The sequence below is a fragment of the Rhineura floridana genome, chromosome 3 (assembly GCF_030035675.1).
Source record: "Rhineura floridana isolate rRhiFlo1 chromosome 3, rRhiFlo1.hap2, whole genome shotgun sequence".
NCBI lineage: Eukaryota > Metazoa > Chordata > Lepidosauria > Squamata > Rhineuridae > Rhineura > Rhineura floridana.
Genome location: NC_084482.1, coordinates 204,682,340 through 204,708,662, shown reverse-complemented (window position 1 = coordinate 204,708,662; position 26,323 = coordinate 204,682,340). Strand labels below are relative to the sequence as shown.

Sequence of the window (26,323 nt, the reverse complement as noted above, 5' to 3'; positions counted from 1 at the left end):
GGGACTAAGGTGCCAGCGGGGTGATCAGCTGGAGGGGGGGGCTGGAGCTCCCTGCGCTCCAGCTGATCTCGCCCCAGGAGGACAGGGCTATCAATGGCTACTAGCCGTGATGGCTGTGCTCTGCCACCATAGTCAGAGGCAGCATGCTTCTGAAAACCAGTTGCCGGAAGCCTCAGGAGGGGAGAGTGTTCTTGCACTCGGGTCCTGCTTGCGGGCTTCCCCCAGGCACCTGGTTGGCCACTGTGAGAACAGGATGCTGGACTAGATGGGCCACTGGCCTGATCCAGCAGGCTCTTCTTATGTTCTTATGTTCTTATGAGCACTACAGCTGATCTCTTCTGGCGCAGACTCCCGCACTTGAGATGATCGCGCCGGAGGAGGGGAAGATCAGCTGTAGCGCACTAGACACCCACACTCCAGCTGATTGCACCAGAGGGGAAGATCAGCTGTAGCGCGATCAGTGGGTTAGGTTCCAGACCCCTGCGCTACAGCTGATCCGCTTTTTGGCAGTTTTCACTTTTCGGCAGGGGTCTGGAATCTAACCTGCCGTATGAGTGGGGCCCTACTGTATTGTGGGAATGTAGCCAGTGTTGCCTGTGTAGAACAGCACGTAGGAGGAAGATGGAGACAAAAGTAGAATTCATTGGCTGTGCCGTGTCAATTGTGAAAATCCAATGCACAGTCATCTTGTTTGTTGGCAAACGTGCAAAAAGATCCTAGCTGGAAAGCAAAGCCCTACTTTAAAGGCAGACTTTGAGAAGGGTTGTGCATTGATCTGTATGACCTGCAACAATCTTTTTGACAGGCACAGAAAGAGGTTTCCAACATTTTGTTCCAACAGAAAGGGGGTGGGCAGAGAGAAACAAGCAGCCATAAGATTGCAACAACCTCCGTGGATTCCCACTGAAAGGTTTGTCAGACCTGATATACTCTTTTTAAATCAAAGATCGCTCTGGGGAACATGTAGCTCTGCACAGGTTGCTGGACTCCAGCTCCCAGCAAGTGAGACAGTGGTGAGGCATGATGAGAGTCCAACAACATTTGGAGAGCCACAGGTTGCCCAACCCTGCAGTCATTGGTGAAATCACTACTCCTGACAAGAAATGTTCTAGAATTCCACCCAATTTGGATTTGGTACCAAATTTTCCCATGAATTCACTTATTAGCTGTCGTTACAGGTTGGATTTTTATGTAGCAATTTTCTGTTGCTATTTGGATATTAATATTTATATTTTTATTGATGTTTCCTTCAATTTACTGATGTTTAATTTATCAGTATTTCCTTTCAAAATATCTATATTTCCTTTAAAAATATCAATATTAATATCAGTATTTTTCTGAAGGGGAAAAACAGATCAGTAAAAGTAGCGGCTGCTGAGCCAAGAACAAACTCGAATCAATACCAGCCTATTAGGTCGACGGAATGCTTTCAAACCGGCACTGGCCAGCAGATTCCATCCCTACTCCTCACTGAACAGCTAGAGGGAGTCAACAGCATTTGGAACTAGGGTTGCCAGGTTCAGGGCCTGAGACTGATCCTGTATCTTTAGGAGAAGAGAAAGTCAGCCACGTGCAGGTGTTCTTGCAACCCTGTAATGGGAAAAACCACAAGGTGAAATTCTCCCTTCCCCCTGCACAACTTTTAAAGATACAGAAGACCTCTGGGAGGCTGGGCCTGGCAACCAAGAGGTCTTCTGTATCTTTAAAAGCTATGCAGGCAGAAGGGAGAATTCCACCTTGTGGTTGTTTCCATTACAATGTTGCAAGAACACCTGCACTTGGCTGACTTTCTCTTCTAAAGATACAGGATCAGCCTCAGGCCCTGAACCTGGCAACCCTATCTGGAACACACAACCTAAGATGACAGCTAATAGATATATCTGGTGTAACTATAGCAAACATTTCATATAGGATGGATCCAATCTCCTTCGCAAATACATACACAGGTGCACATGGAGACACCCCGGTAACAACCTCAGCCAGCCTTCCTCTGGACATGCTCACTAGTTTTAGATTCCCGCCTCCACCACCATGCACTTTGATGTTGTCACCATGAAATGAGTGCCCAAATGTGACTGGTTTGATAGGCAGTAGCTATTTAAAAAAGCAGAAAGCAGGAAAGGAAGAGATGGGCACAGCTTCAATACAAAGGATTCCCTACAAGCTGCACAGCACTGATGTACAGCTCACAGTGCTCCTCCACCTATCTGCTCAGCAGTCGCTTGCAAGCAACTCAGCTGCATTGGCACGTGTCATACCTTCCTTTATTCCGGAGACTTCACCAAAGGTGCAAAGAACTCACGATTGTCACTATATACTGCCTGCCTTGATTCAAAGTGCTCCTGCTATTTGCCATGAGAGGAGGATGGCTTTGAAAAAGGAGTAGAAAAATTCATGATGGACAGGGCTATCAGTGGGTACTAGACACAACGGCTATATTCTACCTCCGCCGTCAGAGGCAGTACGCCGCTGTATATCAGCTGCTGGGAATCGCAATGGGGAAAGTGTTGTTGCACTCAGGTCCTGCTTGGGAGCTTCCTAGGAGCATGTGGTGGTTTGGTCACTGTGAGAACAGGATGCTGGACTATGATGGGCCTTTGGCCTGATCCAATAGCCAGGTTTTTCTTATGTTCTTATGCAGCAGGGGGGGAAAGCTGATGGGGGTGGCAGAGGTGATACCAGCAATGGGTGCAAAAGCACACCTAGCTGAAGGGGGCAAGGTAGTATTTCTCCAGTTTACACACTGAAGCTGGAAATGCCTATATTCTTCGCAACATTTTACAATTATTTTTCAGCTGCTTTTAGTGTTAACATGAAAAGTAGTGGTGTTGTTGGGGGTAGGAATCCAAGGCACCATCCAGCCAAATGGGCAGCAGGTCCCTGAACTCTCTGGTGTCTAATGAGCTGCCCACTCTGGCAAAAGGCTTACCACAGTTTGAAATAAGTGAATTAATACACATTGATGAAATGAAGGGCTGTGTATCTCCATGAAGATCATGATATCCAGAGTCCAAAACTTTGCACCACTGATGAAAAGCTGCCTTTGTTCCAAGCCAGCTCAAATTCCCTGCTCCATTGTTTAATGTTCTTACGTCTGATGTGTAACTGAATGTTCTCCCAACCAACTGGAGAATTCAAAAGGCAACCATGATTATTTCAATGCCCTGCTTGTGAGTTTTTCAGAAATATCTAGCTGTCCACTGTTGGAAACAGGATGCTTGGCTAGATGGGCTGTTTGGATCCTGCAGGACTCATCATTTGTTTCTCTCTTCTGCCTTTATTCTGATATTTGGGAAGCCCCAAACTACAGCAGAAATCTTCTGTCTCAAACTATTAAAGTGTTCTGCCAAAAACGCATTACACTTGCAATATATTTATATTTTTAAAGAAAACATTCATAGCATTTCAAGCCCTGCATGTGTTTTCTGATGATGAATGAGCTTATCTTTCCGGGGAAAGGTTTTTCGACATTCTGAGCATTCATAGGGTTTGGATTCTGCATGGGTTCTCTGATGTCTTACCAGCTTTTCTTTCTGGAAGAAGCTTTTTCCACACTCAGAACATGCAAAAGGCTTCTCCCCCGTGTGGATTCTCTGGTGCCGAATCAACTGTGCACTTTGGCAGAAGTTTTTCCCACACTCAGGGCACTCGTAGGGTTTCTCTCCTGTGTGCATCCGCAAGTGAATGTCGAGGTATGACTTCCTGCTGAAGTTTTTCCCACACTGAAGGCACTCATACGGTTTCTCCCCTGTGTGCATTCTCTGGTGTCTGATCAACTGTCCTCTCTGGCAGAAACATTTCCCACACTGTGGGCAGGCATAGGGCTTTTCTCCTGTGTGGATTCTCTGGTGTCTAATGAGCTGCCCACTCTGGCAAAAGCTTTTCCCACATTGTGGGCACTCATAAGGCTTCTCTCCCGTGTGAATTCTCTGGTGTGTGACAAGTGAGGACTTGTTGCTGAAACTTTTTGCGCAGTGAAGGCATTCATAGGGCTTCTCACCCGTGTGGATTCTCTGGTGGGTAATGAGGTGTGACCGAGTGCTGAAATGTTTTCCACACTGAAGGCACTCATAAGGCCTCTCCCCCGTGTGGATTCTCTGGTGCGCAAGCAGGTTCTCTCTCTGACAGAAGCTTTTCCCACACTCAAGGCACTCGTAGGGCCTCTCTGCCGTATGAATCATCTGGTGCACGATAAGTCCCGACTGGTGCTCAAATGTTTGCCCACATTTGCGACACATGTGCCGCTCCTCCCCCACGTGGATTACACCAGCATTATCTGCCACGACATTTTCTACTTTCTGTATGGATATGCCCCACATCTTTACAGTCTGCTGCCATTGCTGCCTGTCGGACTCGTAGCCCTGATCAAAGGGTTCAGACTTCACAGAAACAGCCTCTAGGGAACCTGCTGATAATCTCTCATCAGGGCCTGCTGAGTCAGAACCTTCTGGGCAAACCATACCCATCTCATTCTCACTGGCTGTGCCGTCATCTGAAGGAATTAAGAGACAAGAAAGCAAAGACACAGGATATCACTCCATATGAGAGAAAAGAATAATAGGTCACAGAAACTACTACAGAGGTAGAACTAAGTGGCAAGAGTTTTGAGGTGGCAGAATGGATTCCATCACATCAGACTAGATGGGTGCGGTCATCTGGAGCTTTGGAGTGCGTTGCCATCAGTATGCTGATGACACGCAGCTCTATTTCTCCTTTTCATCTTCTTCAGGAGAGGCTGTCAATGTGCTGAACCGGTGCCTGGCTGCGACAATGGACTGGATGAGGGCTAATAAACTGAGGCTCAATCCAGACAAGACTGAGATGCTGCTAGTGGGTAGTTCTTCTGACCGGATGGTGGATGTCCAACCTGTCCTGGATGGGGTTGCACTCCCCCTGAAGGAGCAGATTCATAGCTTGGGGGTTCTCCTAGAACCATCTCTGTCACTTGAGGCTCAGGTAGCCTCGGTGGCACGGAGTGCCTTCTACCAGCTTCGGTTGGTGGCCCAACTACGTCCCTATCTGGACAGGGATAACCTGGCTTCAGTTGTCCATGCTCTGGTAACCTCCAAATTAGATTACTGCAATGCGCTCTACGTGGGGCTGCCTTTAAAGACGGTTCGGAAACTGCAGCTTGTGCAAAATGCAGCGACCAGATTGGTAACAGGGACCAGACGGTCTGAATATATAAAACCGATTCTGGCCCGCTTGCAGTGGCTGCCTTTATGTTTCCGAGCTCGATTCACGGTGCTGGTATTGACCTATAAAGCTTTACATGGCTTGGGACCACAATACCTGATGGAACGCCTCTCCCGATACGAACCCACCCGTACACTACATTCAAGATCAAAGGTCCTCCTCCGGGTGCCTACTCTGAGGGAAGCTCGGAGAATAGCAACAAGGGAGAGGGCCTTCTCAGTGGTGGCCCCCAAATTATGGAATGATCTCCCTGACGAGGTGCGCCTGGCACCAACACTGTTATGTTTTCGGCGCCAGGTCAAGACTTTCCTCTTCTCCCAGGCATTTTAGCATGTGTTCTATATTGTTTTAAATTTTTTAATTGAGTTTTAAATTGTTTTTTAAAAGATGTATTTTAAATTGTATTTGTTTTTAGTTATTGTAAACTGCCCAGAAGCTTCGGCTATGGGGCGGTGTACAAGTTTAATAAATAAAATAAATAAATAAATAGAATGTCTTCCCTTTAATTCTGATGTCTGGGTTGTGACTGCTGCTGCTTTTGTAGCCAAAACAGCAGCATCCACACACAAAAGAGAGGTATCAGCAGGCTCAAAGGAACTAGAAGGTTTGCTCAGGTCCCCCCCCCCGCCAAAAAAAAATCCTGTGAAAAAACAACAAGAAAGGGGTAATCCAAAAATAGCCCTATGAGGATTGTGCATGCTCAGTGGGTGCAGAATGACTGATGGCACAAAAATGGAGAACCAGGTACGGGAATGGAATGGAATAGCTAGAATCCTGAACAGCAGCAGTCCATGCTGCAACATTTTGTTGCAGATTGCACTTGTACATTTTTAATGCTCACTTATATCAAAACACAAAGCACAGCCTCCCTAAAAAAAATGAGCACAGCGAGGACTGAGCTGGGCTAGAACGTCTTCCCCAATGTGCTAGCTTTCTACTTGCAGCAAGATTTTGTTTTACGTGTCTGCTTTATAAATCACAAAGGGAGCATTCAAATATGTCACCTCCTGCAATTTGAAGTGGTACAGTCCACTCTTACCACCTCAAGGCTTCTACCTCTTCATTCTGCTGCTAGGTGTAGACCAGAGCTAAGATGGTGTAAGTTCATCATATCGGCAAGAAGAACCCTGCTGAAACAGACTAAAAGTCTATCCAGTCTAGCATCCTGTTCCCACAGCGGCCAATCAGATGCTTCCTGGAAAGCCCAGAAGCAGGGCAGGAAGGCAGCACTTCCCATTATTTGTTCCCCAGCAATACTGCCTCTAATACTTTTAGTTTTTGCAGTTGAAATTTAGTTTTATTTGTATTTTAAAATGGCTTGTAATGTTTTAATTATCTCTTGTAAGCCCCACTGGCAGAGTTTTGCCCTGAAAGGCAGCATATAAGTACTTTAAATAAATAAAACCACTCTTATTTATGAGGAAGGGTCATGGCTCAGTGGTAGAACATCTTCTTTGCATGCAGAATGCCCCAGGTTCAATCCCCGCCAGCTCCTGGTAGGACTGGCAGGGACTTCCTGTCTGCAATCTTGCAGAGCCGCTGGCAGTCATGCAAGGCCTGTGCTCTACCCACTGAGCTATGCCTCTTCCTCATCTACTAGGTACTCACTCTCATAGTACTCCGCTGCCAAGGAAGTGCTCTCCTGAGATCCCCCTGGGAAAACCTCAGCCATATCTTCCAGCTGAGGGATTCCGCGCTCTGGTTGATGCTCTTCTTTGATCTCTTTTGCAGCTGTGACATCTGTTGGGATACAGGAAAAGAGAGAAACAGGAATTAAAAAAAGGGTTCCTGTTTCAGAAAAGGCAGGAAACATCAGAAAATAGAGAGAATTCTGGAAAAAATGAGTAACTAAGAGGAACCAAAAGAGACAGATTCACACATTGCTAATTCTATGTGATAGCCTTCCAGGTGCTTGAAGAATACTACCATCTGATGGAGATCAGGAAGAGTCAGCCATCCCAGCCATAGCAGTCCAGGAAAGGGGAACCCTCCTCGACTGCAGCTCCCACTGTCCTTGACCACAGGTCTTGCCGGCTGGGGCTGATGGGAGTTGTTGCCCAACAACCTACATTAGACGTCTTCTGAAAACAGTATCTTCTACGCCACTGTTCTTTAACTTTGGGTCCCCAGATGTTGTTGGACTACAACTCCCATCAGCCCCAGACAGCATGGTCAATGGTGAGGGATGATGGGCGTTGTAGTCCATCAACATCTGGGGACCCAAGGTTAAAGAACCCTGCTCTAGATGTCTTTGGACGACTGTAATGTTCATACAGGCCTTCACACTGTGAAATTCTTTTAATCAATCAGTATTTATGGCTTATTGATGTTTTAATTATTATGGATGTTTTACTGATTTTGTTATAATTTTGCTTACTGCCTTATTTTCTTTTATGAAAGTGCGGGTTATAAATACTTCAATAAATGAACAAGCATCTGGAGGGCCACAGGTTCCCCATCCCTGCAGTCAGACGAAGAAACCTTTGGGCCTGTGAGAACATTTGGAATTTTGTCTACACTGACTGGCAGTTCATTTTCTGGGTTGCAGACAAGAGAGTCTTTCCAGCCTAACCTGGAGATACTGGGAACTGAACCTGGGACCTGCTGCATTATTCAAAGTGTGATGCCTATCAAGGAATGGAAGACTCTGTCAATTTCAGTTTTGCTCAGTTTCTCATTTTTTTAATATTCAGTTCTCAACATTTCCACATCAGTGTGCAATGTTTCTTTTTTAAAAAGGATTTCATGAAAATAATCAGCATTTTAGTGCAAATTTATCCTAATATATCCATTTTTGTATGCAATTTTGCCTAATATATCCATTTTCGCAAAGCAATTTTTCAGGCATAAATGTTCACATTTGAGCAGCTACCTGCAAAGCCTCCTCTTTCTATTTCCTCGGAGTCTTTGATGAATAAATCTCCCCCTCCTTCTAGCCAGGAGCCGAGGTCTGGTTTGGCAATTAAAAATCCTTTATGGGAGGGAAGGAAACACAGGAAGTTAAGGAGTTATTTCTGTCATGTCGAGTCACCTAGTTTAGAAAAACGTACTCCTGACATGCTACTTTTCTATGTGCGAGGAATTGGTTCCTGTTTTTGAAAAGAAAAGAAAAAATGTGATCACCTATTTGGTACAATCCCACTTCACCCTCCATGTAGTTTCTCTGGATGTGTAGAAATGCGTGCAAGATGGTAGTACATGGACATTTTTTTTCTTAATAATGTTATTTGTTATTTAGTTTAATCTTTGTAAATTGTATTGCTTTCATTGATGTATTTTTATACTTGTGTTTATTTTTCTTTGTAAGCCACCTTGAGGGCCTTTGGCAAAAGGCGGGGTATAAATAAATTTAATAATAATAATAATCAGAGCTTGGAAAAGTTAGTTTTTTGAACTACAACTCCCATCAGCCCAACCAGTGGCCATGCTGGCTGAGGCTGATGGGAGTTGTAGTTCAAAAAAGTAACTTTTCCAAGCTCTGATAATAATAGTATGTGCATGACAGGTGCCTTAGGAGCTCATGCCCTCATGACTGAGAGCAGCTCTCCTGGGTTGGAGATGCCGAGTGGATGTGTGTGTATTGTGCTCCCTTTTTCCCCCTTTTATTTTTATATAAACAGAACCGTAAAACAGGGCAATTGCCAGGATAACATACAAATCGTTCATTCATAGCCAGACCCATCTTCCCGCCCACAAATTCAGTAATGTTCCCTTCGCAGATATATGCTCAAATCTATCGCAAACCAAATATAAAATATATCGAGTCCTCCTGTTACACAGCATGCATTGTCTTCCACCAGGCAGGGAAAGGGCTGTAGTGCAGTGGCAGAGCATAAAGCTATGGAGAGTGGCTGCCAGAGAGACAATACTGAGCTCAGGTGGAACAAAGATCAGGCTCAGTCCGAGGCTGCTTCCTATCTTCCTATGTCCATTGGAGGATGGAATGGAAAACTGGGTAGGAGGGGAAATCAGGCTGTAGGCCTGTAGGCAAATGTATCGCCGCTTTAGGCATGGAGGCCCGTACTATCTCCTCCAGAGCCTTGGCATCCTTTAGCCCCTAGCATCTTTCTGGCAGCTTGAAAGATAGGTCAAAGAACAGTCAGTGTAAGCAGTTAGCTCATAGCCCACCTGGTACGGGGCTAAGAAGCTGACATTCCAAGGAGCAATCTGATGCTCTGCCAGGAAACTAGCTCAAGGATGCCAGGATGCTCCGCTTATCAGCAGTACCAATTAGTGCAACGACTCACTATGCTGAGAAAGCTATGGCACAATGCTCTGTAGCAATTAATCACATATAATATCATCGCTGCACCTGTAAAGAAGTATTATACAGCCACAAGAGTGGCTGTATACTATAGCCAGCGTGGATTTTTCACATTCTGCAATCTTAAATTGAAAATACCCCCCATGCCATTGTGATGCTTCCCATAAGCTCATTTCAAAGCAAAACCTTACAAAACTTATAGTCCTGAACACATAAATGCTTGCTTAACAACCCTCTCAATTTTCAAGGCGATACACAAAAGAGTCAGAAAGAATACAGAGTTCAAAGTCTAAAGAGAGAGGTGGGGGAAACCCAGACGCCTTTTGGACTTTTTTCTCTCAGAGTTCTCATAATCTGTTGAAATTAATTAAAAATCAGCCATGTTCACAGAGTACCAGTAATCCTGTTACTGACGTTGCCAAAGAGGCACGTTACCAAATTCTTCCAAGCTACACAGGAAGTGGACTGGACTGTGAAAAACCAACCCAAATTGTGTTTGCATTATGACAACTTTGTAGAGCAGTACAATATCTCAGAGAGGAGGTCAGGTCTCCTGCTCCCCTGGTGCATTTACTATAGCTGCCCAATTTTCCTGCTTTTTAAAGTTTGATAGAAATATCTGTGGGCTATAGGTACATTCTTAAACTGCAAGGTTTTTTGCCTATTAGTGAATACTATATCAATCACTCTTGTTGCCAGTTCGGGGTTCAGACTGGTCAACGGTTTGTGCAGGACCTTGCAGTCTGATCCACCTATTGGGTATGCCTGTGCACTGTAAGTTACTCAATAAACTTCTCCTTGTAAGCAAACCTGGATCTGATTTATCGTTTCCTTGGCATCCCTAAAACCTGGAAGCCCACGGCTGGGCACCAGCCAAGGGCCCCTGGCACTGAGAGGGGCCCCTGCTGCTGGGGCTGGGCAATGCAGCTCCTACTCCACTATCTGTGCTAACACTGGGTCGTGGAGCATGCGTGCCGGTCACCCAATGCTGGCGCGGATCACGGAGCAACAGCCACCCTCCAAGACTCCCCTGCTGCTGGCGCTGGCTCACCACACAACCTCCTGCGGTGCCATGGCACCACATCAGCGCACTGTGCGTGCATACTTGCCATCATCCAAGATGGCAGCAGGGGCATCAACACATCTCCTGCCATCATGGATGACATGGACAGGCCTATTTTAGTCTCTGGCGGCAATGGCAGCCACTGCCACCACCAGGGGCCCCTGCAGGCTGGTGTCCAAGGGCCCATGGTGCTAGCCCTGGGGAAAACGGAATGGAGTATCCTGGAAGAAGGTCTGGCTGGCTGGCTGGCAGTCTAAACAGGAGCACTCATAGGATTCTGACTTATTCTGAGTCAGACCGTTAGTCCATCTAGCTCTATATTGTCTATACTGACTGGCAGTGGGTCTCCAGGGTTCCAGACCGAGTTTTCTCCCAGCCGTACCCGGAGAGGGTGGGGATTGAACCTGGGACCTTCTGCATGCAAAGCAAATGCTCCACTGCTGAGCAATACCCCTTGCTGACACCATACTGCAACATTTTGTTGCCAGTGCCACCTGTAGGATAAGACAAGGAAATGACCGGCCAGGGACAATGACTAAACAAAAAGAGACTGTCCCTGATAAATAGGGAGGGTTGACATGTGTAAAAGACTCAGAGCATTCCAAAGCACCCTTCCCTTCCCCTTTGGGCCTTTCCACAAAAAAGCCTTACCCAGAGTAGTCGCATTCCCATAATTTTCCAGCATGACCTCCCTGTACAGAGCTCTCTGGTCCAGATCCAAAAGGGCCCATTCCCCCTCTGTGAAGTACATGGCCACCTCCTCAAAGGCTGCCAGTCCCTGAAAGAAGGAAAATGTTATCTTGTCAGTGCTTGCCATCCAGAAATAAGGTAATTTGCAAAACACTGGAAAGACCGAAAAGGTGCAACAATACAATATCGGTATCACAAGATCTGGTTCATTGCCTTTATGGAAAAACTAACATACAAACTAAGGGCTGCTCGTGGTATTTCTAAAACTGACAAATTTACCTCAATATGGTTTTCTCTTATCTAATATGTTAACAATAAAGAGCACAATCAAAATCCACCATCTTGTTATGCTAAAATGTGGAGCGACTAACGTTAAACAAATTTAGAAATTCTTTTTGCTCATCTGCTTCATCCACCATTGTTTCTCCCCTTTCCCCTCCTTCTGTTCCCCCCTTTTTTCTTTTCTTTTTCCTCACCCCCCCACATCCCCTTATTCCTTAAGTAATGCCACCTGGTGGGGGCGGGAGGGGGTTGTTTGAGGGGCTTGTAATTAGTTGTATTGAAGTTGACATTTGTGTAAAAGATGTTCTCAACCACATTGTGTGTATTATCCTCTTAGAAGAAACAACAAAAAAGTCTTTTGCATCATATTGTAAATTTTATTTGGAAAATCAATAAAACATTATATATATATATATATATATATATATATATATATATATATATATATATATATATATATATATATATATATATATATATAAAGAAATAAGGTAATTTTTTTTATAATGTATATTTTTTAAAACTGCTGATGTGTTTATTCTTTTAACTTACGCTAACGTTTAACATCTGATTTTTATCGCTAACTTTAATGTGTGTCTTATTTAAACCTCTCAAAAGGTTTTGATGATTAAGCAGTATATTAAGCCTGTTAAATAAAATAAGCAAGATCTAAAAACCAAATGGGCCGAGAAGCCTAACCCAAAAGAGCACTTCAAAGACAGGAAGCCACTGCAGAAAAGGTCCTTTCTCGTGTAGCCACCTTCTTCATCTCCCTTGGAGGGGGTCCTCTGAAGGTGACCTATGTGTTCAGGAAGCTTCACTTGAGAATAGGTACTCCATAAAATAACGGGCCCCCAAGGGCAGCCCACCAGGCTTCTCCCCAGGCCACACACACCCTTCCCAGGCCACATCTCTCATTGGCCCATCAAAGACCCAGGGGCAACCCCATAACCCCAGGGCAACTGTCCCTGGATCAGGCACACCCTGTGCCTCTCCTTAGCAACACCAACCCTGTAAGGTAGGTAGACTGCCACCACCCCTTAACCTGATCTCCCACCCTGTGTCAAGGGGAACTCAGAGCACCAAATAGACTGGCAGAGATTCCCAAGAGCAAGAGGCAACTGTTCCACTCACTGCTCTGGAGCCTCCAGCCAACTCCAATTCAGTAGTCAGTAGTTTTGTGGTCAAGGTACTGGTTTCAGAGCCACAGCCCCAAGTAACAGACACCAAATAATATGAGGTAGTTTATTAAATATAAAAGGGCATATAAAAAGAGCAGCATATGAATTCCTTAAAGCCAAACACCCTTAAACAGGGTTAGGCATAGTCAACATGCATACAAAGTATAGTGAGAGGTTCACACAGATATAACGTAACAAAACTTACTTAAAACTAAATACTCACAAAGAAGGAAAGTATAAGAGCCCCCCCCTTTGGCTCCTTATCAAGGGCGTAGTTGTCCAAGGTCTTGGGGGGTCTTAAACCCTTTACTTTTCTGGGAGCAGGATCCCAGCAGAGTTCTTATGTATATAACTCAATCAACATGAAAGGGAAGTGTGGTAGCCACTGAGAAGAGTCTTCTAACATACTTCCTTGTCCTTTCCTGCCGATTGGAGCCAGCTAGAGTGAAAGGAAGTGAGTCAGCACTGAGAAGCCTCTTCTCAGTAGCTAACACATCTCCCTTTCATGCTGTTTGGCTCCTAGGGACATCTGTTGTTGCGAGAGAAGGCATTAACAAGGACAGAGAAGCAGAAAACAGTATTCAAACTTGGCCAGGTTATGCTATAATGTTGTTGTTGTTGCTGTTATATACCTTCAGGTTGATTACGACTTACGGCGATCCTATGAATCAGCAACCTCTACCATCTGTCATGAACCACCCTGTTCAGATCTTGTAAGTTCAGCTCTGTGGCTTCCTTGATGGAATCAATCCATCTCTTGTTTGGTCTTCCTCTTTTTCTACTCCCTTCTGTTTTTTCCAGCATTATGGTCTTTTCTAGTGAATCGTGTCTTCTCATTATGTGTCCAAAGTATGATAGCCTCAGTTTCATCATTTTAGCTTCTAGTGATAGTTCTGGCTGTGATATGTGTAAAGTGTGATGCTTTTGCAGAATGTTAAAAGTTATAAAATGTGTTGCTTTTGCAGAATATTAAAAATGAATAGATGTGTGAATCTTTTTATAGAAGTTAAGTTGTTGTTAGAGAGGAAGAAAAGGTAGTTAGTAAGATAGAGAAAAACAGGTCAAAATAGACAGAGAACAGGAAACAGGTGCAGAGAAGACAGTTGTGGTTAAGCTCTACTCTGCCTGTCAACAGAGAAGGGGGCATACAAAGGGGGGAGGAAGATATACCAAATACGGGTAAAAATAAATATGAGTATGGGGGAGCTAAAATATGAGTAGTGGGAGATGTAAACAGAGGCGGGACTTCCTGTGACATGAATAGGCGGCACGGATAGGCTGTAAACCCTGGAGTACTCAACCAATGAGGAAACAGGGGAGGGAACGAAGCGACGGGCTATAGGATAAAAGAACTGTACCAATGTCACTTGAGTGTGCCTACTTTGTGGACACCCGCTCTTGCAAGAACGTGTAATAAACTTTAATACCTGCTTCACAAGTGGTTCTACTTTGAGTCCTTTACAGAACCGTTGTTTCTGACATGGTTTAATTTGTTCTAACACCCAATTATTTTGTCTTTTTCACATGGTATCCACAAAGCTCTCCTCCAACACCACATTTCAAATGCAATGCTATAATATTAGGCTGTATAATCTTAAAAGGGGTGCGGTCGTAAAGGGGTGTAGCTGTGACTATCATGAAGGGACCTTGCACTTCTGAATTTGCCACTACACTAATGCTCCTTATATCATTGGACATCACATAGGTAAATGAAGATGGAATGGGATGATTTAGTGAAAGATAGCCCCTCTTTTATGGGGATTTGCCCAGCAACAGCGAGAGGGCCAATTAGCCAGTCATGACGCCTCTGGATGATGGAATAGTCCAAAGGTTCACCACAAGGGCAGGCCTTCTAATTTACAGCTACTCAGGCCTCCTGACCTTGGTACCAGGCCATAGTACAGATAAGATACGGCTGTCTCCCTTTAGACCAACAAGCTACAGCTGGACTATTTGAGACACCCTAATTTTTCCCACCTTAAAGCATCCTAGTAACCAACGCAAGATAATTCCCCACAATCCCTTTAGGCTGGGCCATTTTACTCTGGCCAACCTGGCTGTTCTTGACAGGCCCCACTTCATACCCTCCTTGAGTGTTTTTGCCTGAGAACACTTCTGGCTTGCCTGGCTGGAGGGCAGAGATGGGTGTATGAGTGTGTCTAGAAACCAGCCTACAGTACAAAGGGAAAAATTCCCATTCATGGCTTCTGGCCCTGCTCACCCCTGGCATAAGGCCCCTGGAAGGTTTCTGAGAAGGGAATGTAGCCCTTAGGCTGAAAGAGGCCCTCCAAGCATGGTATAAGGCTAAGATTGTTACTATTGTTATTATTATTATTAATGATATTTGTTAGTCGCTTTTTCTTTTCAGAATGAAACTCAAAGCGACTTACAAAAAAACCTCAAACACATATACAGAATAAAGAGAACAGTACAAAAAGAAAAAAACAATATACCAAGCAAAACTCAGAAAACAATACAATAAATAAATAAATCACAAGACAATACAATTCAAATACAATACAGCATACAATTAGCAGTCATCCTACAGGCCTATGTAGATAAAAATAATTAAATAAAGGGACATCCTCATGGATACTCTTACAATTACCATGGTAGAACAATACAAAATAAAATCTTAAAAGGTATAATCCTAAAGTAAAAAGAAAAGAATATAATAAAATAATCTTTAAAATCTTTTTTTTTTTAAGTACAAACAAGAAGAACCACTGGCTCCGGAAGCCCCTAAGAAAAACAATCTACTAAAATAAAATGGGCAGTTTGAATATTGCCTGGAACCATATAGATGCTGCGGGGGGGGGGGGGCTTTTCGGCTCCACGGGCCAGATCCTTATCAGGCTCTGCCCCGTAGTCCAACTTTGACATGTGGGCAGGGCCACCCACTTGTCAATCACATGGTGTCATTATGACATCACATGATTGGCTGGCAGTTAGGAGTGCCCACCTGTCAACATCTCTTGCGCTTTCATTAAGCCTCCACAATCAAGAAGTTAAAAGGTGGGGTGAGACTTGCAAAAGCCTCTTCCAAGTCTCCCCCCTCACTCTTTCAGTCCCCAATCACAGAGACTTAAGGGTAAAGTGGGGAGACTTGGAAAAGGCTTTAAGAGAGCTCCTGCATTCCTGTTTGAGCAAACAGGAGCACAGGAGGTGCCTTAAAGCCTTTGCAAAAGCCTCTTTGAAGTAGTTTGCACGCAAGCTGCTTCAAAGAGTGCTTTTGCACAGAGCTTTAATCTCCAGTCAGCTGGCAAACGGGGATTAAATCTTGCTGCCTTGGTGACACAATCAAGTTCCCTGCTAGGAAAAAGATTGAGCAGCCAAGGCAGGATTAAACCCTGTCCTCCTGCCCATCAAGTGATGTCACTGGGGTCATCAGCTGGTGGGCAGATCGGCGTGCTTTGGAAAAAATGGCCTTGGGGACCAAGTGGGACCCCCTGAAGTGCCATGATTGGCTCAGAGGCCAGAGGTATCCCACTTCTGCTCTAGAGACAGGTCAGCACTGATATTATACATTCGGACCTCCTGGCCCCAGTTCTAAGACTGGCCACTGGATTCTGCCCCAGCTAAAGTTTCTGAACCATCTTCAAAGGCAGCCCACATATAATGCATTACAGGAGTCTAAATATTTTGGTTTTGTGGTTAATTTTAATTGATTTTATCTATTGCATGCTTATTGTACACGGCTTAGAAACAGTGGTGCTTAAGCAGTATATGAATAGTTGAAAAAAATAAATAAATGTGAGGTCACTGCTTTGAGGAACTTTCCTTATCTATTGCATTTTGTTTTCGTCTTTGTTATCGGGCTTTTAATTGTTTTTTTCTTAGCTGTCTTTATATTTATGTAATTCTAAGAACATAAGGAGAACCTTCCTGCTGGATCAGGTCAAAGCCCCTTCCAGTCCAGCATCCTGTCCTCACAGTGGTGAGCCCAGGTGTCCCAAAGAGATGCCCGCAAGCAGGACTAAAGCAGGACAGTGCTACTCTCCCCACTTGCAATTCCTGGCAACTGGGCTCTCATCTACACAGTGGTTTAGTGTGTGTTTGGTGCTACTCACACCCCCTTTTACTTTGCATGGTTTACATGACATTACCAGCAAACAGAAGCTATCACAAAGTTATCCCCCTGTAAATCCATTACCAACCTAATATTCTGATAATATGAAAAGGGAAGGAAAATACATCTTCACTCTGTATCTCTAGTGCTTGCAGACACTTTGCTCTGATAAGTTTAGGTGGGTGTGTCAATCGTTCCCCTCCCCATGCCCACTCCCTCCTCCTCCCTTCGTTCATTTTATTTCGTGTAGGCTGACAAACAACTTCCAGCTGCTCTCCCCCATTCTGCTAGCCTTTTCTATGTTGCTGCAAATGGTGCCTTATTTTTCTTTTCCCCCTAGCTTGTGCGCAAAAGCATAACACTGCTCAAACAAAGATTTGTGTTTCAGCTGTATTGTACCAATGAAAATACAAATAATTGTACTTCCGGATTGTTTTTTTTAAATGAAACTAACTGGTAAAACAAATTGAGCATGCTCAGTTGCCAGGTAATAAGAGGCACTGGAAATGTTAAATTAGAGGGTGTGGTCATTAGGAAACTGCATAATTGATCCTTACCCTCAGTGTGAATAGAAAACACCATGTTTGCAGCTGGCATTGAGCCCTTACTGTGGATGATGCAAATAGAAAACAGAGGTAAAAACAGCGTCTTTAGTACGAAGCAATGTTCCCATGTGGATAAGCCCTGGCATTCAGAGTCATATCCTGTCTCCAACACTGGAGGGAAAACCCAGCCTTCATGTAATGTGCAGTACACACAGGATAAAAGAACCTAAGAAGATCCTGGTAGATCAGGCCAAAGGTCCATCTAGTCCAGCATTCTCTCTTCACAGTGGCCAAATCACCCAGAGATCTACCAACTGATCCTGATCGACTTTCTCCACTGCCCATCACCTCATCCCACCCTGGCCCTACAGAACTAAAAAGAAAGGGCTACACAAGAGAAAGTGTGTACATCGAACACCCTGCAAATTCCCTACCACCTAACAAACCCACCCACCCACATCGTTCAACTCTCTTACCACTACCCCACAACTCCCATCCTCAGTCCTCACCTGAGTTGGCTCCGGAGCAGCGTGAAGAGGAGGTGAGCCAGAATACATCAGAGGCATCATCCCGCTGACTACAAGGCAGAAAGGGGTGGCGGGAAGCACATTGGAAGACAGTCATCATTATGTTAATTTCATTTTTAAAACATGGTTCTTACCAGTGGAGGCTGGTTCTTTGGGGCTAGTGGGGCACTGCCCCACCAGCCTCAGTCTGTCCTCAGTCAGCCTGCATTTGCCTGCCTTCTGACTTACGACCAGTCCAGAGCATGGCCCTGGCTGCCAGCTTCCTCCTCCCCCTCCTCCCCTCCCTCCTCTCAGTGCTGCCCCTTGTAGAACCCAGCAGGGAGGAAGAAGATGGAGACAAAACTAGCATTTGTTGGCTCTGCCTGTCATTGGGCTCCACCTCCTGTTGGGCTCCCCGATTTCCGCCCCACCAGTCCCGATGGGCACCAGCCACCACTGGTTCTTATGTCACATCCACACCATACATTTAAAGTACTCTTACACCACTTTAACAGTCCCGGAGAATCCTGGAATTGTTAAGGGTGCTGACCCCACAGAGCTACAATTCCCTTAACAAACTACAGTTCCCAGGATTCTCTCAATGATTTGTTTCTCCGCCCACTTTTGCCTCTGGCTCCACCCACCACTAGCATGTGGCCCCTGGAAGGCTGCCCAGAAGGGAATGTGACTCCTGTGCTGAAAAGGTTCTCCACTCCTGAGGGATGGCTTGCCTGTCCTAATAATGGGCAAAGGAATAAGAGCACTGAAGATAAGCTGTCATAGCCCCACCCCTTCATCTGCATATTCTCACCCTGAATTCTGTTAATTAGTCACACTGAAGTGTGACAGAATGTTAGAAGAGTGAATGCAATGTGGGGAACTGGCTTTTATGCAAGAGCATGTGTGCTGGTAAATCTAGAAATCCTTTTACAAGTTTTTATAACATTTTATTAGATATCTTTATAAGTTTAAAAGGAGCATCAGAAGCATCATCAGAGAAGACACGTTGACAATCAAACTGACCAACAGACAAGACCACTGGGATCGGCAACAAAATGTTGCAGCATAGAGTGTTCCCGTTCAGTGTTCCAGCCACAGATTCCATTCCCCCTTCCTCCCAGTTTCCCATTCCCCCCCTTCAACAGTTAGCCAGCATTCCATAGCAACTGAACATGCTCAGTCTTGCTTGAGCTGCATTTTTTGGGGGAAGGGAAGGTGTCCCACCTTATAGGTTCCTCCCAGCTCCAAGGTTGTTTGTACTTCTGCAAACCTCAGGGCTCCCTCTGCGTCAGCTGATACCTCCCTCTTGTGTCTGGATGGTGCTGTTTTGGCAACGTACAGACTGGCATCCAAACGTTCAAATTCAGCCTATGCAAGTGGGACTTGCAACCAAATGCTGCAGTCTGGAGTGCTCTGGTTCATATTGCCAATCAGCCAGCCAGTCATGCCCTTCTGTGTGACACTCTATTCCATACTCCCCATCCCACCAGTTTCCCACTGCCAGTCAGACAGACAGCGTTCTGTGGCCGCTCGGTCTCATTCGGCAGTTATGGTTCACCACCTTCCACCACTTTTAGGTGTTCCCCCAACCCAACACTTTCTGTTTCTCTGCAAACGTCAGGGCTCTGCTGACACTCTCCTCTTACATAGCTACTTTGGAATGATGGCGTTTTAGGCTGCAATCACAGGCCCTATCTGCACTTTACAATGAAAACAGTATCACACCACTTCAAACAGTTACGGCTTCCCTCAAAGAATCCTGGGAACTGTAGTTTGTTAAGGGTAGTGAGAGTTGTTAGGAAAGACCCCCTATTCCTCTCACAGAGCTACAATTCCCAGAGTAGCTTAACAATGAATCATTCCCTCTTCCCAGGGAACTCTGGGAATTGTAGCTCCGTGAGGGAACTGGGAAGGGGGGTGTCTCCTAACAAGTCTCAGCACCCTTCACAAACTACAGTTCTCAGGATCCTTTGGGGGAAGCTATGACTGTTTAAAGTGGGTATGATACTGCTTTAAATAAATCATGCAAATAGAGTGTTACACACATATACCTGGGCCTGGGCCCTCTTCCACTCACAAGACAAAAACTTTATTGAACAAGCACGGCGAGGAAGCCACTCCTGTAACATGCCGTCCATTCCATAACACCACGAGGCCTTACCGAACAAGCTGGGATCTTCACTGTCCTCCTTCTCCTCCTTGACCCCTTTGCACAGCTGTCCTGGTTCGATGCCCACAGATGGCAGGAGACCCACAGCGACCTCCCCTTTTTCCTCCTCCTCAGGGGATGACTCCAGCAGTACCTGGAGCGATAGAGAAGACCCCTTGGTTCAGGGGAGAGCAACGGAATAGAGAGGGATAGCACTGAAAGGAAACAGCCACATTCTAGCCAAGGGTGGGCGGAAGCCTGTAGCCCTCCAGATGTTCCTGGACTCCAGCTCCCATCATCCCTGACTACTGCATATGACAGCTGGGGCTGATGGGAGTCGGAGTTCCACAGCATCCAGAGGGCACCAGGTTGATTGTTGATTTAGAGGGGGCTGGAGAGGTTGTCTTGCTATTCCCATTGTTAATAAATTGGGAGCCAAACATTGGCACAGACACTGAGGGAGTGAAAACCAATTTCACAGATTTTACATGTTTTATCTGTCGCATCATTTAATCTGGTTGCTTGGTTTCCTTTGTGAACAGCTAGTATACAAATCACAAACAGTTTCAATGCTACATTACAAGCTTTTCTGGGTGTGTCAGACGTGAAAATAGAAAAAGCAAAAACAATGACAGGAAGTTGCTTTATACCGAGTCAGAAAGTTGATCTGCTTAACTCAATGTAGCCCGCACTGACTGGCAGCTGCTCTCCAGGGTTCCAGGCAAGGGGATATTCCTAAGCCTACCTGGAGATGCCAGTGGCTGAGCCTTGGACCTTTTGCATGCAAAGCGGATGCTCTAGCACTGAGCTACGGCCCTTCCCCCAAAGGAAGCTACTTTAAACTGAGTCAGGCCATTGGTCCATCTAGCACAGTATTGGCTACACGAACTGGCAGCAGCTCCCCCCTGCTCCGTGTGCCCCTTTAGATCTTCAGTGGCCTCACCTTTGGTTCCCATCCCTTGAGCTCCTCCTCCTGACTCAGCAGGAAGTCCTCGGCCAGGGCCACCGCTTGGGCACAGCTCTCTGCGCCGCCTGCCTTGACCCAGCTCTGCATTTCCTGAGGCAAGATGGCCAAGAACTGCTCCAGGACCAGCGCCTCGACCATCTGCTCTTTGCTGTGCTTCTCTGGCTTCAGCCACTGATGGCAAAGCTGCCGGAGCTGCCCGCAAACCTCTCGGGGGCCCTCCGTCTCCCGATAGCAGAAATGTCGGAAGCGCTTACGCTGGATCTCAGCGCTGATGCCACCATTACCTGGGATGTCTCCCTTTGCCATTTTGTCAACTCCCACATGGGTGGCATCCTGGCTCTTTTGGGCTTCTCCCTTGAGGCCTGGCAAGATTTGGGTCACCTCCTCCGCTCTAGGGCACTGGCCAATGTTGGCTTCCAAAAGATCCAGGGAGAACTCCTTAGCAACCATACCGCTCCACTGCAGCTGTGGATGATCCCATCCTGCATGAGGGGGCTGCAGCCCCCTCAAAAACTCCTGCCATTTGACTTCCCAGTGTTGTGCCAACCCTTCCTCCGGCTCCTGTTTAACACACGGCAGTGTCGGCCATTTTGAAGAGCCCTTGGCGGTTCCAGCCTGTGCAAAATGGCGGATTCTTTCTCCTCCTCCTTCCCTGTTTGTATAATCCGGTGCTTCTGCTTCTTCTCTTTTTATTCCCGCAGGCAACTCATGAACAAAGAAAGGTTGAACCTGGAGGTCCACAGCCACCATCCCGCCTCTTCCGTCTCCAGACATCGAAGGATCCTCTTCTCTGTCACCTCAAAGGGGCTGAATCTCAGATTGGCTTTGTGCCTCTCTGCCGGAAACGTTATGGAGGGAAGCTACTTTGGGCCTGTAAAACCCGTGATGATTTGGAAAGGGTGCAGGGCTGAGCTGCTAAGGACACAAAGGGTAAAGACAGGTCAGGCAGAAGCTGGATTCATTCTTAGGCTTCTCCCTAAAGAAAAGAAAATGTAAACAGGTCGGGTGATGAAAGAGCCTTGCTGGATCAGACCAAAGCCCTCTCTGTCCTAAGGGTAAGGCCCATTGTGGGGCTTCCTCCCAGCTAAGTGGAAATTATCATGTGCGGGGAACCTCTGGCCTGAGGGCCAAATTCAGGCTGCTCTGGCCGGCCCTTGGCCCTCTCCCCAGACCACATAAATGGAAGTAATAAGTATATATATAGAGACTTCCATTTTCTCTTAGGGTGGTGCTGTTTATGTATTTATTTAATATCCTGCCCTTCATTTAAATTGTTGCAAAATAAATAGAAATTAAAATTTTAAAAAATTAATTGCTACGCAATGGGGGGACAGGGGGGGTTGCCGTTTGTTTGTTTTTTGCCAATATGGAGGGAAATGTAATCAGTCCACAAAGATCACTCTACATAGGCTTGAGAAAAGCTTCAGTGTGTGGTATGAGATGAGAGACGGGCAACTGTATCAATTTCAAGTTCTCTCAGTTTAGCATTTTTCCAATCTTAAATTCAGGTTTCCACTTTACTTTGTGATACACACACACATTTAAACAGTGATTAGCATTTTAGTTCAGATTTTTCCTTATGTACACATGTTTGTATGCAATCGCATGCAAGTAAGGTTGCCAACTTTTTAAAAAAAGAACCCTGCTCCTCTGCCTTTAAGAACCCTGCTCCTCTGTGTTTTATTGATTTTAGTAAAACTACAGCCAAATGTAAAGCCAAAAGGAAAATAAAGAAACAATGGAAAACAAATACAGGCGCTTATGTCTATTTTTGTATATTTCATATTATATCAGAACGGTTAGAAGCTCCCTGGTGGATCAGATCTTAGGCCCACCATTCACAGGAGCCCTCTAAGTTACACCCGGTTGCATTGCTAGGTACTTAAGAGATTCAGAGTCCAGGCCCATGAGACAAGTTGGCATAATATTTTGCATTTGCTAATTTTTATGTGCATAGATGCAAATGTAGTTATATGAGAAATTTAAGATGGGGTCTGACAAGCACTGCACTTTGCACCATGTCCAGCAACCTTGTAAAAAAAATTAAAACATTAAAAAGGGGGGATAGGACACCGGGGCCTCAGTGCAAAATACTTGCAGGGGGGAAGAGGCTACCCCCTAACATCGCCTCGGGCTACACCTGCTGCAATCCCCTTTCAGCAGTGGCTGGTGCTCACTGGGACTGGTAGGGTGGAATGCAGGGAGACCAACAGTAGGTGGAGCCAGAGTCAATCACAGGCGGAGCATACTAGGGGTGCTTCCAGACAACCAGTTTATTGAGCGTTCATCCTGATTTGTTTGAGAGGAAGCTACCCGACAATGCATCAAAGCAAGTATCACCCCACATTTCCCAGTGCCTTTTGCCGTCACTCTCCTTATCGTAAAAAGTCCAATCTTTTGGGGAAGTGGGTTTGTTGCACGAGATCTCCCAAGCCACTATAGTTGCAAGACCTGAATTTGCTGGTATGTGATTGAATCCCACTAGAGAATAGCAATGGTCTGGAAGCGCCCTTATTCTAGTTTTGTCCCCATACACCTCGCTGCTGAGTTCTAAAAGGATGACACTGAGACCGACCAGGAGGAAGTGAGGGATGGAAGGGTCTGTTCACTACAGTTCTCTCAGCTTCTCATTTTTCCAGTCATCAATTCAGTTCTCCACATTTCTGCAGCAATTTGCAATTTAAAAAAAAATCTCATGAAAATTCCTCAGCATTTTAGTGAGGATTTCCACTAATATATTTATTTTAATGCCCATTTTCCCCAAAAACATGCATTTTTGTAAATACTGTTTGACTGAAGAACTGTGTTGCAAAATGCAGATAAATGTGAACTTTGGAGGATCGATATGTTTCAGTTCTTATATTGTTTCGGAAAGTACCAATTTGAAAAATTCCATTTTAAATGAAAACAAAATTGAATTTCTCCCCCATCCCTAGTTGCAGGGTAGACAAGTGAGTGGGGACAGATGGAGAATGGTGAGGCAGAACCCCATTCACCCTAATGGACCAGTCTCCATTTTCCCCTTTTCAATACAACTATTAAAGGTGCAGGAACCCTGTTCTCTTTTGCATCTACCCACACCAAACAGACTTGTCCTCCATGAAGTTTTTTTTTCCAGCGATCCCCTGAAAGCAAAGTTGTGCAGAATCCCAGAGTCTGCACACTGCATTTGATGCAAAATTTGGAAGAAGACCCCCCCCATCTTTACTCAAACAGGGCAGATGTACAGATAAACAAACATAGCCAATTCCACTGTGCCTACTTTGAGAAGTCGCTTCTGTCCCTGTTCAATAGATCTCTTCAGTGTATCTATTATGGCACAGCAGCCCAGTCCCCCATTACATCTGGCAACCCCCCTCCCCTGCAATGTTGGCATCAGAATTATGGGAACAGGATTACAGATGTCACCTGTCTCTCCTCTGCCATGCTCCTGTGCTTATTACAGCAGACTGAGACGCAAATATAACAAGGGGTCATTTTTCTTAGCCCACACAACTTGCCACCAAATTGTGGGCCAAGAATAAATCGCCAGTTTTCCTTCTCCGGCCCATTCCTGTGCTTCTGACACCAGTCTAAGCTGCAAAAATAAAACAAAAGGGGCATATTTTCCCTGACACCCCCAATTTTGCCCCCCCCCAAATTGTGGAAACAACAATAAGTCGCCACCTTCTCCCTCTCTGGCCTATCTCTGTGGTTACGACACCAGTCTAAGCTCCCAAAATGAAACGGGGGGGGGGATATTTTTCCTGACATCCCCACCCCCAATTATGGGAACAACAGTATAGTTGCCACTCTGTCAGGCTCCTGTGCTTATTACAGCAACCCGAGAGACAGGAGTTAAGCAAGGGGCATTTCTCAACCCGCCCACCCCTTTCTTCCCATCACTTGGTCTGGTCAAAAAAGCATCAGCACATCAGGCTGCTGTTTTAAATAAAGACTGACGAAGCAAGACGGGGAAAACGTCCTCAACAATCGCAGCCCCCTAAAGAGTTGTCTCTTCTTCTGTTTCGTATCGAGAGAACTCCCCAAACAGCAGCAATGCAGGCACAGGAACTGGGATGGATTTCTTGCAACCTTAGGCAGGAAAGGAGGGATGGGGGGGATCCGGCATCCATTCGGCATTAGCACCTGCTCCACCTTGCAGCCTGCAGAGTGAGAGCTCTGCCTTTTCCTCCTCTTTTCCAACCCCTCCATCCCTTGCTGCTCAATCGTCCCTTTGTCCAGACGCAGGGACCTTTTTCTCTCTCCGTCTTTTTAACTCACCCTCTCCGCCACGCCTTGTTGCAAGCCACACCTCTGCACCTCCTGAGGCTCCCTCTGAGCCAAAGAGGCCTCAGCCGGCCAGAAGAGGCATTTCCCTCTCGTCTCCAGAAAGGCAGGGAGAATAGCAATAATAATAAACACAGGAAGGTCCTCTCCCCTTTTGCATCCCTCCTTCTCCAGCCTTCCCGAGCCTTTCTAGGAGTCTGAGTGCAAACTTCTTTTCTTTAACCCTTTCCAAAGACAGGGAGCTTAGACCCATTGGTCCATCTAGCTCAGTAGAGGCTGCTCTGACTGGCAGAGGCTCTCCGGGGTTTCAGACAAGCATTCCCTCTCCCAGTCAGGGATGGAAAGGTCTGCCCATTTCGGTTCTTTCAGCTTCTCATTTTTCCAATCTTAAATTCAGTTCTCCACATTTCTGCAGGAATTGGTGATTTTTTTAAAAATGAAAGTTTTACAGCATTTTAGTGTGAATTTCTCCTCATAAGCCCATTTTTTGTTGGCAGTTTTGACTATTGTGATATGTATAAAGTGTGTTGCTTTTGCAGGGTGCTCAAATTGTGTAGATGTGTGACTTTGTGTAAATGCTGGTTGTTGTTTGGGAGGGGTAAAGATGTAGTTAGTGAAGCAAGGAAAACAAGCTAAAATAGACACAGATACCAGGAAACAGGTGCGACAAAGACAGTTTGTGGTTAGGTTCTGCTCTATCTGTTGACAGGGGAGGAGGAAGATGTACCAAGGGGGAGGGAGATACACTAAATATGGGTAATAATAAATATGAGTATGGGGGAGCTAAAATATGAGTAGTGGGAGATGTAAACAGAGGCGGGACTTCTTGTGACTTGAATAGGCGGCACGGATAGGCTGTAAACCCTGAAGTACTCGACCAATGAGGAAACAGGGGAGGGAATGAAGCGACGGGCTATAGGATAAAAGAACTGTACCAATGTCACTTGGGTGTAGGCTTGCCAGGTCTCCGGCAAAAGGGGGCTGTGTCCAGCCTCCGGCTATACTTCAATTTAAAAGGTGGATCTCCGGCTTTTTATTGGCCCCCTCAGCCACACATGCGCGATTGACCACGCATACGTTGGGCTGCGGCTGGCCGACTTCCGCTCTTTACAATTTCAGGCAGGCAGGCCGCAGGCAGGACT

The 26,323-nt window shown here is 45.7% G+C and overlaps 1 protein-coding gene across 5 annotated transcripts; it reads right to left on the bottom strand.

The window, feature by feature from the left end:
* Positions 1-1,796: 1,796 nt before the first annotated feature.
* Positions 1,797-25,338, bottom strand: LOC133381221 (zinc finger protein 436-like). Of its 5 annotated transcripts, none has more exons than XM_061620000.1 (8): positions 25,176-25,338; positions 20,889-21,888; positions 19,958-20,099; positions 17,800-17,867; positions 11,175-11,301; positions 8,069-8,167; positions 6,805-6,936; positions 1,797-4,492 (listed from the first exon to the last, which is right to left on the bottom strand). In XM_061620000.1, exons 2-8 carry the CDS (start codon positions 21,684-21,686, stop codon positions 3,396-3,398), a joined length of 2,463 nt encoding a protein of 820 aa, XP_061475984.1. In that variant the 5' UTR covers positions 21,687-21,888; positions 25,176-25,338; the 3' UTR covers positions 1,797-3,395. The 5 variants fall into 5 exon arrangements, with proteins under 5 accessions (XP_061475984.1, XP_061475989.1, XP_061475985.1 ...); XM_061620005.1 differs by lacking the exon at positions 25,176-25,338 and adding an exon at positions 25,050-25,130; XM_061620001.1 differs by lacking the exon at positions 25,176-25,338 and adding an exon at positions 25,041-25,128.
* Between the last annotated feature and the right edge of the window lie 985 nt (positions 25,339-26,323).